Source organism: Paralichthys olivaceus, chromosome 15, assembly GCF_024713975.1.
Source record: "Paralichthys olivaceus isolate ysfri-2021 chromosome 15, ASM2471397v2, whole genome shotgun sequence".
NCBI classification, from domain to species: Eukaryota; Metazoa; Chordata; class Actinopteri; order Pleuronectiformes; family Paralichthyidae; genus Paralichthys; species Paralichthys olivaceus.
In genome coordinates this window covers 15,667,175-15,680,716 of record NC_091107.1, presented here as the reverse complement: position 1 = coordinate 15,680,716, position 13,542 = coordinate 15,667,175, and the positions used below count along the sequence as shown (strand labels likewise).

The following is a 13,542-nucleotide window of genomic DNA, read 5'->3' as shown; positions in this document are numbered from 1 at the left end:
CTGCAGACAGCGGCAACAAATCCGAACTTGAACTGATTCATTCTGAAAAGCTATCGTTCTCTATAGCTGAATTTTCATAGCAATATACAAAACATCTTTCATGAGACTAATATGGCAGGTGAAGGGACTGCTCACTATCAGTTAGACAAGATAAACTTGTCCTTCTTCAAACAAACCACTGTAGCTGCTGTCGCCTATTATATCAGGTGAGTGTGACTGGAGAGTGTTTGAGCTCAGTGGATATTTACTCTACAGATTACAACAAACTTCATGAACTATTGAAATTAAAATGTTTTATCAGAGCTACCAGCACTGTCTCTTGTGCTTGAAAGTCCACCAGTTGTTGGGAATGAGTGTCAGTAAACGATACTTAATCCATGTGCACCCTATCACTCCAGTTCTTACTATCTTCGTCTGTTAGCATGATTACACTAAAACTATGCAACTGATTTCTTTGAAATTTGGTGGAGGGTTGGGACATGACCCAGAAGAAAGTTCAATTGTCCTTGGATTTTTCTGAGAATAATGTATGGACCTCCGAAGACCGCACACTTTTATAAATCTGAATTTGCAGGTACACTTTTACTATGAATCCTGCAAACTATAAATGAGGGTCCTGGTATTTATGAATAAGTGCAATTTGGTGCAGATCCAGTGTGGTTTCAAAAGAAGACTGTTGGGCCTTGGCGAGTGCCATGTTACTTTTATAACACAATGTGATTGATAATCAAACATTTCCCACTTTTTGCGGCTAAAAAAAACTGGTCACTTTCAATCAAGTAAGTAAAGCTTATTTGTGTATAGCACTTTTAGAAAACAGAAGTCACAAAGTGCTTTACGAGTTGAAAACAGAGCTGCACCAACAAACACACACATACACATTAATAAGCATATCATTGAGTTCACCTGATTTACACAGGTATGTCTTTAACTGTCTTTTAAATAATTGCGCAGAAGCAGTTAGATATGTAAGGGCCTGATGGAGCACTGATGTTAGAGTGATCCAGTAAGTAACAGGGAGCCAGTGCAGAGAACCAGATTTGGCTTTTACTTCTTCTTTTTGTTATTTATCTTTTTCTAAGTTATGAGATTCTCAAAGTAATTACTTGATTCTTCTGCATAGGAATCTACAGTGATAGCAGCTGGATCCCAACGATCTGCTTTTTGACAGAATCACATTCATTCTTTTCCTTCATCTTTTCCAGAACATGATTGTTTGTCATATTCTGTTCTCTCCATCCACTGGCTGCTCGCTCCTGTGCTGCTGTAAACTGTTGTAAATCCCTCTCAGCTCCTGTATGTTTCCATGACTTGTCTCTGTTTGTCTTTGTTCCCAGACCTAACTCTGATCGGCTCATTTTAAATGGTTCTGCTCTTGTTGTTCTTTAAAATGCTTCTTTGCTTTTCTGTGCATTATTATGCTTTTCCTTTTTAACCTTGCCATTTCCTCTTTAAGGAATTTCCCAGTAACCTTCTTCTTTCATAGTGCAGTCAAAACACTCATTTATATATCTTGTATACCAGTGAGGGGTTTCTCAAAAGATGCAGAGCCGTCATCGTGTGGTGATGACCCATTTAGATCAAAGATTATTAGATTGAGATTTCTACAAAGCATGACCTCACTCTATACTAAGAGGCCTGGATTATGTAATAGATGGCTGTAATGACTGTATTTAGTCTTTTTTTTAAATACTGGAATGCACCCTCTGTGCTCATATGCTGCAACTGACAGGGAGGTATTACATAAAGTCATTCAGGCTTGTGAAACTTTCCTAAATTGTAAAACTAAACTGTACTTTGTTATGCGTCCAGGCCGACAAGGGCCAGTTGCCAAAGACATTATGTTTTTAGAGTTTTATGAGTTGCCCGTCCCTTGTTTGCGGAGGCATACAACAAAGTGGTTATTCTAGTTCATGAGTGTTCTTGTTCTGTTTTAGTTGCAGATGATATGATGATTGTTATTGTTCAAATGTGGGTTAATGTTCAAAATTACTGATACAAAAACTAAAGTAATTTAAAGTCTTACATTTAGATAATATATTTATGGTAAATAAAAATGATGGTTATTAATCGGAGCAGAGCATAGAATGTTGTCGACTCGTTAAGTGCAGACGTCGACACCAAACGCCAGAGTCAGGATGAAATATCAGGGATCGTTGAACGCATGCAATTTGGTTATAGTGGATGTTATCATATTTTTCCGCCATGTTTTTACAACACTTTCTTGTTGCTTGCTCTGCCTGCATCTAGGAGACATGCTAACCAAATCATTACTGTAATTAAATATTCAACGGCACAACTAACTATTGAGAATTACTCGTAATCATTTCATCCCTATTGTCAGTGCTTAGTTTAACGACAGTGTGTGCTTCTCAATATTCCAATACATAAGACGGTTCAACCACATTGTTATTCATTAAGACCCCTGTATTAGCAATCCTGTATGCAAGCTATGTCGTTCATGGTTAACATTGTAATATTATGAGTGAGGAGATGGGAAGGGAGCACTTTTGAATATCACATCAACTCCCCCTTGTGTTTGTTGGTGTGTGTTTTTGGGTGTGCTGACTGTGTGTGTGTGCATGCGCACTGACTGTGTGTGTGTGCATGCGCACTGACTGTGTGCTAACTTTGTTTAAATAGTGTGGGAGCTTGCCCTACTTCTCTGATCAGTGTTTGCCCTCTCAGAGCAAGGTTTCAACCTCAACGATAAGCAATTGCGCAGTTCCCTTTCCAAAAAAACATCCGAAAATCACAGTACAATCTCCTGAATATCTCCCATTTCCTGCTGTGTTCCAGAGAGTCCAACGACACGAGTTGTTTTTTTGTGCTGTTATTTTGCCTACTGTCACAGCAAATGAACGTTAACAGATTAAACTCATGAAAGGCTGATAAGAAGAGAAAATAGAGGAAGGTCTAAGTACTTTACTGCAAGAGAGTTGGAAGTAGGTTAACAATTAGGACAATTATCCTCAATTAAGACTGAATTAATACCATACATACTGATCTGACATTATTAAGTCAGAGGCAGTTTTGATGTAGGTTCCTTTTACGAGTGTGACAATAAGCACGGACACATAATCAAACTTCACCAAATTAAACACGCTCATGAATATCAGTTCCTTAATAAATAAATAAATGTTCCTTGATGCGTTTCTGCAGTAGAATATACTGGTTTCTTCCCTGAACCATCCCACATACCTACAAACAAGCAAACCCACTAACAAAAGGGCAGGGGTGAAAACATAATCTCTTTGGAGGAGGTTACTACAAATTAAAATTCTGATGAAGCTGCTCTACAGGAGGATCACAGTCAAACCTCAGTGTTTTTTTGTTTTTTTAGCTTGTTATCAAAGTAAATTCCTCACCCAGTACCCTGATGGTCTGTCTGTGAGAGAAGATTTAAGTTCCCACCAAAATGTCATTGATAAGCTGATAACTGTCAGTAGTTACATACAACATCCCAGGTTTCAAGCAAAACACATGTATATAACTTTATATATGTATTTGAAATCTTACTCACTCACCCTCATCTGCAGTATGATTGCAAAGCAGGTTGCAGTGAATTCAGTCTCACCACCAGCTCTGCACATGTATACATGAGAATGTTTATATCTCTTTCCCCTTAAATAGAATAGGATATGTTTCAAAAAAATGTTTGTGTGGTCTGCTTTATTAATGGAATATCCTACTTGCACAATGTTGTGATATATGGTTCCATTCACATTATATGTATAACATCCTCTTACCTTTGTCAAAGTTTATTTCACCTCGACAGAATGATCCTTCTGCACTTTACTTCATCAAAAAGATTGACACTGATAAAATTTAACTTCATGCATGATCTTGAGTTTTATTGGTCTTGGGTTTATCGTATTATTTGTTTCTACATCTTGCAGGCATGAAACTGTGTTGCACTGCACAAACTGCAGATAGTCAGATAGTATTTGAAATACCACAAACAAACAGCATTACCACTTCTTTTCCAGGAAACATGCTGAGGTTTGAATGACCTATTTAGTGCCATAACATTTTGACCCTTTAATGCTGACTGATACAGAATGCTGCACACGCTGAAGAAATAGACTCACAGGTTTTAGTTTTTCATTGATGTTATATAAACAAATTCAAGCATAGTCTTTGTTTTATCCTGGGACTCAAATGTCACTTCTATTATGGACACACTAGAGTTGGGAAGCAGTTAAGAAGAGTCCAGGGCTGGATCAATATTCATGATATTTCTGAATATTTAGCAAATATCAAAAATCATTCTGGTGACTTTATTTACTACTGATCTTCATATTCCTACTTCCCAGTGAAAAGACTGTATGTTTCTTATGTTTTTGCACATTGTTAAACAGTTATTCAGTTATCTCCATCTCCTCTTCTCTGCTTGTCTGCAGGCAGTGGAAGCAAAGTTGTCCCTGGATGCCTTACTGCAGATGACTGGTGCTCAGGTGAGGGATACAATGAGAAGACTCGGGTCCAGTTCAGAGGAATGTGCCAGACTCAGTGCTGCCCTCTCCTGTCTGAAGAGTGCCACTGAATCAGGTATGTGGGTTTACTCCTTGGAAGCATCCCAGATCAGATGCATCACACTGTATTCACAGAGGTTTCTATTCTTGTTTTTATTCCGTGTCCAGGAGGTGAACTGAGGGAAGACGGCGGTCTGTGGATGTCTGAGCCCACCAGGAGGGACAGTGGCTCGCTACTGACCGCAGACCAGCTAACAGGCCTGGGCACCCCACTCCGCCCTCACAGCCCCTCGCCTCTTGCCCGACCGTCCGCCATCCACTCCACCCCATCCACACCCTGTCCCACCTTCCCTCACCACCGCTCGGGCTCGATGTCAGCAGCGCCCACGGCTGAAGCGCTGGCATCGCACCTCCGTGGCGAAAGCCCCCTCACCGATCCATTCCCCATGCCCTTAGCTCGAACGGCCCGCCTCCACGGACACACCTCCACCCCACCCATAACCCCACCTTCGAAGAGGCGTCACCGACTGAAGCCCCCCTGCACTCCTCCGCCTCCATCCCGCAAAGTGCTGCATCTACTTCCCAACATCACGCTGACGCGCAGCAAAAGCCACGAGTCCCAGCTGGGCAACCGCATCGAAGACCCTCCCACCAACAAGTAGGTGGTCAGATCAGACTGTTTGGACTATAACTCGCTGCTACAGATTTCAACTCTCAACACAGCTTTTCATAAGTAGGTCAGAGTTGACCTGAGTGGGAATCCTCACATGGCATTGTTATTATAACGGATTGCCACTGCTGGCTTTGTTAGCACAGGTTTACAGGCTTTGGGGAGTGTGGGAAAATGTTCTGTGAGAGGACAGCTGCAGTGTCTCACTCTTTGCAATTCTTCAGTTTCAGTAAATGTGCTTGTTACAGTCTGATGGTGAAGTCTCTTGCTGTGTCTTCCTTAATTCTCCTGTTCATGCAGTCTGATGACTGATGTGAGAGTTTCTATGTATTACTAACAGAACCTTTGACACTAACATGAGTTCCATCACTAATAGATGTAGATATAGAAACATGATGATGAATTTCATTGACCTGCAGTATGTGTATAATGGTTAGTAAATTATGCTGCTGATAATTTCTTAATCTGATCATCCAATGAAGCGATTCAAGTGAGCATCATTTAAATAACAGATGAATAGTTTTATAAATAATGGCAAACCATTATCTAAATGTAACAGGTAACACATAAATGTAGTAATTTTGTGTTGCATATCAAAATTTTGCCAATATAGCTTGTTAACCTTAAGGGTACAGTGTGTAGAATTTTGTGATATCTAGTGCTGAAATTGCATGTTGCAGCTGAACACCCCTCACCTCACCCTCTCCTTCCAAACATGAAAAAGAACCTGTGGTAGCTTCAGTTGTCATAAAAACTCAAAAGGTGTTTAGTTTGTCCAGTCTGGACTAATGTAAAAAACATGGTGGCCTCCGTAGAGAGGGTCCTCTCGATGTAAATATAGAGTATTTAGATATAAAGGATCTTTTCTGTGGTAAAGAAAACTACAATTCATACAATTTAAATAAAATGAACTAGCGAAAACATCATTAGGATTATTATACATTAAATTTCTGCCAATAGTTCCCTTTCACCTAAATCTTACACACTGGACCTTTAAGTTTAACGTTTTTGTGACGGTCCAACAATTTTTATTTCAGTGTAGTAATGGCTTCTTAAACTTTCTGTTTCAATTGTTTTAATTCATTTAGTTGTTTCTTGACAGTTGGAAACTTGTGCAGTGTAGTCAGAGCTTTAGGCTGTGTGAGTTTTGACTGTGATGCACAGAGGTGAGTAATATAGTCAAACTGTCCTGGAGCTCTGCAAAATTAAACATTTCACCTGGAAAATTTCACAATTCTCTTGAAACATCTGCATTCAGCGGTAGAGGCTTCTGTAACCAAGCGTGCCCTTTGTAGTATCGCAGAAAATAGGCTCTTGTTGCAGCCATGTTTTTCCCCATCACCTGCTGTTATAGTGGCTCGTGCATTACAGGTGCATACATCTGTCCAGTGTCCTGCTCTTGCTTCAGTCTTTCACAGCGTCAGGACCTGGAGCAGAGCTTAGATTCCCGCTCACACTCTCTCTCTTTCTCTCTCTCTCTCTCTCTCTCTCTCTGTCTTTCTCTCTTCCTCTTTCCCATCATTTCACATCCTGCCTGTTGCTCCTTTGCTCTCACTGTATGCATGGAGCTAATCCCCACACAGATTCCCAGAGATTATGAGTCATGTCAAAACAGGAAGTATTTCCTAGGACCATTGCTCCGAGGTGGCAAGACAAACACAATCTCTCCCTCTCTCTCTCTCTCTCCCTCCCTCATCATCTGTCTCTCTCTCTCTCTCTCTCTCTCTATTGTGATTGGATGCACACACACAAACAAGCCACATGTTTATCCATAATATCCTGTCTGTTTATGGAAAGCTTTACTTAGCGGGGGGAAAAAAGTGACTAAGGCAGAAGTAAATACGCCTGACACAGATTTGCTGCTTCTAACGCACACGCAGACAATCCTGCTAGTTTATCCAGGTCGTAGGTCTGATAGCTGCTTGAACAGAGCTCAAGATAAAATTAGACAAATGGATTGTTTTTCCTACTGTGATTGCTCACGTGTGCACAAGCGTGCGCGTGTGTGCGCCTGTGCGCGCGTGTGCGTGTGTGTGCGTGTCTAAGCCAAAGAACTGGCACTGCTTGGTGCCTCAGTTCTTGTGAGTTAAATCTTGGGTGTTAGGATGTAACCCTGGCTATCCCGTGCCAGTGCTATCTCTCTCTCTCTGTCCCTTACATAACCAGCATCGTGCACGGCTGTGCAGTGATATCTCGTCTTCTTTTCTCGACTGTGCAGGACCAACACACTCTCATCTTATCTCTTTCTCTCTTTTCCCCTTGTCAGATGTGTTAGAAAGAACAAGTTGTTTCTAAATATGCAAGTCAACGGGAACGGATGCCAGGACTTGTCTTCTCCCTACCCCACCGTGTCTGCACGCACGCCAGGGGTCACCCCGGCCGCCACCACAGCACCTTACACCCTGCCTGGCACACCCACCCTACTGGAAGAGCACAGCACCATTAAGAGTGAGTCGTCAATATGTATACATCAGTTTTGCTGATTTGGTGAAACTGTTTTCGAGTTAAGCGTAACTAATATGACCCTGTCTACATTTACTGGGATTTCAAGATTTAATAAATATAGATTTGTTGCTTAAATCAATATTTCTCTTTTTTTACTTTTTTAATGAATTATATGTTATTGTATTCATGTGTGTGGAGGATCCAGTATCATTTGTGGGTGGAATCACATTGTACATAATAATCTTTATTCAAAATTTTTATTTTTTAAATTGCACACATGAGCTGATCCTCCCCCTCAATATTTCTCCCCCTTCTTTCCCCTTGTCTTCCGTCTCTTTCTCTCCGGACAGATAATGTAGCAGTGCATCGCAGCTCTCCACAAGCAGTGAGAAGGGACATAGGCCTATCAGTCACACACAGGTACACCTCTCTCTATCACAGAATATTTTCCATCTTAAGTGTGTTTCCTAATAAAGCAAAGAGGCTAGATTTATTATTGAAGGTATTCAGGTGGGTAATTACTTGAACAGGTTTCCATGCTCTAATGTTCAGAAATCTGGACACTGCTGCATCTCCTCTCTTCAGCTTTTGTCTGAAGCTTGGTTTTAGTTCTCTTAGTCTCTTGTGAAATGTGATCATACTTTCAGTGTCCGCTGAGAGGGGCGTTCTCAGTCCTGTCACACATGCATGCCCACGGTTCTATTCATACTGAGATGAGCGTCTGCGTTGGTCAGGCGCTCCATGTATGAATACCTGATCGCACATGCAGTTCTATTACAGCACGATTGAGCCGGATGAAGCCCAGTCTGCTGTGATTTTTAGGGGGCTTGCCAGACAAGCCACTTGATACATTACGCAAATGTGGGCAATGGCGCGGAAATATCAGTCGGACTACTGACAAGGTGTTCAGAAGCTTCAGAACTTTCCAGACCATTTACATACACAAAGAACTACAACACACTAGAGAAAAGTATAACTGAAGCGTAACACGTCTCCTTTAAGGAAGTAACTATGTGAATATTACCTCTGCTGCAGTGTAGATCTGTAGGTCTCACAGAAGCTCTTGTCCTTGTGTAGGTTTTCGACCAGGTCCTGGCTCTCCCAGACATGTCAGGTGTGCCAGAAGAACATGATGTTTGGGGTTAAGTGCAAACACTGCCGGTGAGTGGAGCACTTTCTATCCAAAGGGCACTTCAATCAACTGATTTTATTATCGTTTGACTTTTAGTGGCAGCATGAGAAAGCTCTGTCACAGGGTTCATTTGGGGCAGTTGCCGTGTAGGTCTTGGACTTGAGGAGTGTTTCTTGGTGCCATGTGCGGATCACTACTGGGTTTCTCATGTGCTGTTCACTTTCTGTGCAGGTTAAAGTGCCACAACAAATGCACAAAGGAAGCTCCATCCTGCAGAATCTCCTTTCTACCAAGTAAGTTTTGTTCCATCCTCGATCTGCAGTTGATGTGTATTTGACAATTGCATACACACGTTGTGACGTTGCCATTATTTCTGTTGTAGTTGCCAAAATTCGGAGGACTGAGTCTGTTCCATCTGACATAAACAACCCTGTGGACCGGCCGACAGAAGCACCGCAGTTTGGCACGCTACCAAAAGCCATTACAAAAAAGGTTAAATAAAGATGGCTTCTGAGTTTTGCATTACACCACACTGTATTACTGAATGTACTGAACAGTTTCAGACTAGAGCCTTCATGAAATTAAGACCACATTTCCCCAAAACCCACTGGTTCCTATAACTCATATCACATCTACTTCTCCCTGATCACATACTACTATTTTTTGTTTTTGTTTTGAAAGAAAAATGCAAAACACTGACTTTGTTTACATGGACACCAATATTCCGACTTTTGAGTAAGACATTATTTCAATTATGATGCGTAAATGAGTTGCTAATAGAATATTCCATTCATATTCCTGTCTATTATGACTCATGACCTGAGCGTCCTCTTTTAAAAATATCATCTTTATGGTAAGTATGCCCATCCAAACACTTCCATTTCCCTTAAATCACGATGCAACAGCGACCCTGTTCACAGGGCTCCTGTCATCAAGTAGTTGGTAACTGCATGTGTCGATGTTGCAAAATGTTGAAAACTCCAATCGTACGTTATGTGTACATAATGTGACTAAGACCAGAATACTCCACATGTCTTAATTTGATTGTTGCTTATGAGTTTGACCTTATTGAGGTTAAATCAGACATGCTGTGGACATGGCAGTGTCATATTTAGACTTTTGGTTATTTGAGAAAAATTGATGTCCATGTAAACTTAGTCAGTGTTATTATATATATATATAGTTCACAGAAAATTGACTCTTTATCTACTCACCACTATGCCGATGGGGGTGGTGGGTGAAGTTTTTATATCATTTTTTGGTGAACTATCCCTTTAAGTAAACATACACACAATGTAAACACATTGAAATATGAAAAATCAAGAAATTAGATTTACAATGCAAACAGAATATAAAGTGGAGCATGATGCACATGTATGATCTATAAATTGTGCAGAGAGGAAATGAGTATTGCAGAGTTAAATTATTTAAAATGTGTATATAATAAGTTAGGCCTGAGTAATATTGTGTGTGTTCCTCACTGCACCAGGATCATCCTCCAGTGCTGAACCAGCTGGACTCCAGCAGCAATCCGTCCTCCACCACCTCATCCACGCCCTCCTCGCCGGCGCCCTTCCAGCAGAGCAACCCCCCCAGCGCCACCCCGCCGCCCAACCCCTCGCCGAAAGGTCATAGGGACAATCGCTTTAACTTCCCAGGTGAGCTGGCACACAGATGGACCTGTGGAGAACCGTGGCACATACTGAAATGTGAACGTGAAAGATGTCTGTTGCTGAAGCTAAAGCTTTATAGGTTATAACAGTCTGGACCTCTCACACACGTCTCTCCTCTTCTCTCTCTCTCTATTTGTATATACATATGTATATGATGTTAACACTGAAGCTCAACTGCACTTTTTACAACATCTGTCAAGTTTTTCTAACCAAGAGTCTCCCTCCGTGCTGTGCCTGATGGTCTTTCCCGTCTCTTTTTACAAAGCTGCCTGTTACTTTCAGCATAGACAGCAGTTTATCTTCCCCGGTGAGTTTGACGGTCCCAAAAATATTATTCTGCATTCTGCTCGTTTCCCATCATCCCACGCTCCCCTGTCCTCTGCATGATTGCTTTTAGGGTTGTGGCAGGTAGCCTCCATACAAATCCTTCCACTGTGCACGTTGACACATGGCAGCCTTTTGACTCCATCTGCTGGTGGTAGTGGGGAATTGCATGAGCCGCCATGTTCTGCATTTTTTCTAAAGGAAAAAAGGGCAAAAACACAAAAGAGATCAAGGAATTGTTCTTTTCATTCATCCCTATATTATTGTATTTTTCTCTGCAGATGTCTCCAGCCCTGCTCATTTGCACTCTGACGTCCTACAAGACACTGTGTAAGACATTTTTGTTAAAATAAAATCAAGTTGATTTAGTAATTGTGTTAAAACAGATGGTAAATGTTGTCTTTTGTTGGATTTGACCTCTGATGTTCATTTTCTGTATCATAGCAGTGAGATTGAGCAATCAGACGACATACACGCTGAGCTGGTTGAAGATGAAGACGAAGAGGTGATGTTGCACACTTCTGACATTTCTGAAACATAAATGGTCTGTATTTATGTAGTGTATTGATTTTGTCTTGACGACTACTGATAATACCTGTACAGTACAGTGATATCAGTAGAAAAGAGAACAGTTTTGCCTTTTTGCATACATTGCATCAACGTACAGCATTTTCTCAGCCATCAGGGTTTTCTGGTCACGGTTCTTGCCCAAGGACACGTGGAATGGGGGTGAAATGAAATGAAACTAGTTGAAGGACTGAGAGTCTTAACAACCTCAAGCTTTCACCACATGATGCAAAACTGGCCTTCTGTCCTGAGACAAAGCTAAAAACTGGGGACTTTGCTTCAGACCATCACAGTGGAACATCTGCAAGGGAAGTTTGTTATGGCACCAAAACAAGAATAGAGTATTATCTTTCAAAGCAGAGCAGCATGTGTCGAACTCATTTCTCTCTGACACTGTTGAGCAGTTGAAAGAATAATATATTTACTCAGGCAGGCTGGGCCACTTTTTTAATAAATGGTGTGATATCAGAGCTGCGGTTATTCATGTCTTTAAATAACCCTGGTGACGGTTTTCTTGTAAATGATTTCCACATGAATGGTCTGGCATCAACCAAAAACAAACATCCTCTCTCTGGGGTTGGTTTACTGGAACCAGGCTGACCTGTTTGGCTGCGGTAACGCTGAGGTGGTGAGGTTATTAATTTAACCATGAGAGTCTTCCTGATGAGACAGCAGCACCAAGCTGAACTCTAAAACTAAAATTAACATTTTACAGAATTTATTATAGAAAAATATGATCCTCCATTAACATTTCATGTTTCCAGGCTTTTTCTAATATGAATAATGACAATCGAGCCATCATGAACTTGTTTGTGACAATTAAAATAAAGAGATGCAGATGAAGTGTCTTTATTTAATTTGCAATAAATAAGTAATTAACTGTATTCGAGTAGAATGACAGCACCATGACCCAAGGAAGCAGGAAGTGAGGGGCTGACAGGGCTGCAGCACCCCCCATTGTTGAGGGACAGCAACTGCAATTGGAGCACCTGCATTTTAAAACATTCAGTGTATTTGCTGTGGAGCCTGTTTGATGCACACATGTGATGAAGAAACTAAAGGATTGGGGGGTTTTTGGAAATAGTGGGTTTTCTAAAACTGGAATAAAATGTTTGTTGGTCATTCTAATTCATAGGAATAGCTGTTATACAGACTTGATCTGACTTCCAGCCTTTCTGCTATTCCCACTCTCTTGTAGGAAGGGGAGGAGGACATTGATGTGGAGGATGAAGACCCAGAGGCAGAGGAGGAGAACGAGGAAGAAGAGGAGGAGAATGAGGACGAGGAAGACGACGAGGAGATCAGGATGAGCATGGGCTCCGACGGGGAGCTGGACGTTGACGAGCTGGATGATCTGCCCAGCTCGCGGGGGAACCAGTGGAAGGGCCCCATCTCCCGCAAACCGAGCCAGACCAGCGTCTACCTCCAGGAGTGGGACATCCCGTTTGAGCAGCTGGACCTCGGGGAACTCATAGGAAAGGTGAGGAACATAGAAGTTAGCATTTGTAGCACACGTTAAAGACTTTTGCTGACTTTGACGTTTCTCCGTGTCCATGCAGGGCCGCTGGGGCAAAGTGCACAAGGGTCGTTGGCATGGCGAGGTAGCGATACGGCTCCTTGAGATTGACGGGAACAACCAGGACCATCTGAAGCTCTTTAAAAAGGAGGTGATGAACTACAGGCAGACCAGACATGAGAATGTGGTCCTCTTCATGGGGGCCTGCATGGCTCCACCCCACCTCGCCATCATCACCAGGTCAGAACCAAAATAACAAACATCCTTTGGAAATGACCATAAAGAGTCTTATGCTATTTTGGCCATTTATTAATGCTTTTGAAGTTGCACTTGAATACCACATTAAAAAATGTTCACCATGTTGTTTTTTTCAGCACAATATTGCCTATATTACGAGGCAGGACCCAAAATACACAAAAAACATAACATCCAATATGGAAAATTATGTGTTCTTTTACTATAAGATCTACAAACATGCTCAACGAAGCTTTTTCTAATATTTCCCTCTCTGTCCTTGCAGCTTCTGTAAAGGGAGGACGCTGTATTCTGTCGTTAGAGACACTAAAAACACTTTGGATATTAACAAGACCAGACAAATCGCTCAGGAGATTGTAAAGGTAAATGTTTCTTTCATATCGTTCAAGATCCCACTGATGCATTTGACTTAGTGAGATCCAGACCTTGATTAATGTGTTTAGAAGTGACAGATTTCATGTCCAGGGATGGGCTTTGTTAAAATC

The 13,542-nt window shown here is 41.5% G+C and overlaps 1 protein-coding gene across 2 annotated transcripts in view; it reads left to right on the top strand.

The window, feature by feature from the left end:
* ksr1a (kinase suppressor of ras 1a) overlaps positions 1-13,542 on the top strand; it is a 32,435-nt gene that overhangs the window by 13,566 nt on the left and 5,327 nt on the right. The window contains exons 3-16 of one of the 2 annotated variants that reach the window (XM_020086064.2): positions 4,404-4,551; positions 4,644-5,133; positions 7,412-7,593; positions 7,941-8,010; positions 8,668-8,751; positions 8,954-9,015; positions 9,105-9,214; positions 10,212-10,380; positions 10,661-10,702; positions 11,001-11,049; positions 11,164-11,224; positions 12,485-12,766; positions 12,846-13,042; positions 13,323-13,419. In XM_020086064.2, coding sequence (XP_019941623.2) covers positions 4,404-4,551; positions 4,644-5,133; positions 7,412-7,593; positions 7,941-8,010; positions 8,668-8,751; positions 8,954-9,015; positions 9,105-9,214; positions 10,212-10,380; positions 10,661-10,702; positions 11,001-11,049; positions 11,164-11,224; positions 12,485-12,766; positions 12,846-13,042; positions 13,323-13,419 — 2,043 coding nt within the window. The remainder of the gene's footprint in view (positions 1-4,403; positions 4,552-4,643; positions 5,134-7,411; positions 7,594-7,940; positions 8,011-8,667; positions 8,752-8,953; positions 9,016-9,104; positions 9,215-10,211; positions 10,381-10,660; positions 10,703-11,000; positions 11,050-11,163; positions 11,225-12,484; positions 12,767-12,845; positions 13,043-13,322; positions 13,420-13,542) is intronic. The other variant, XM_020086065.2, reaches the window with a different exon arrangement.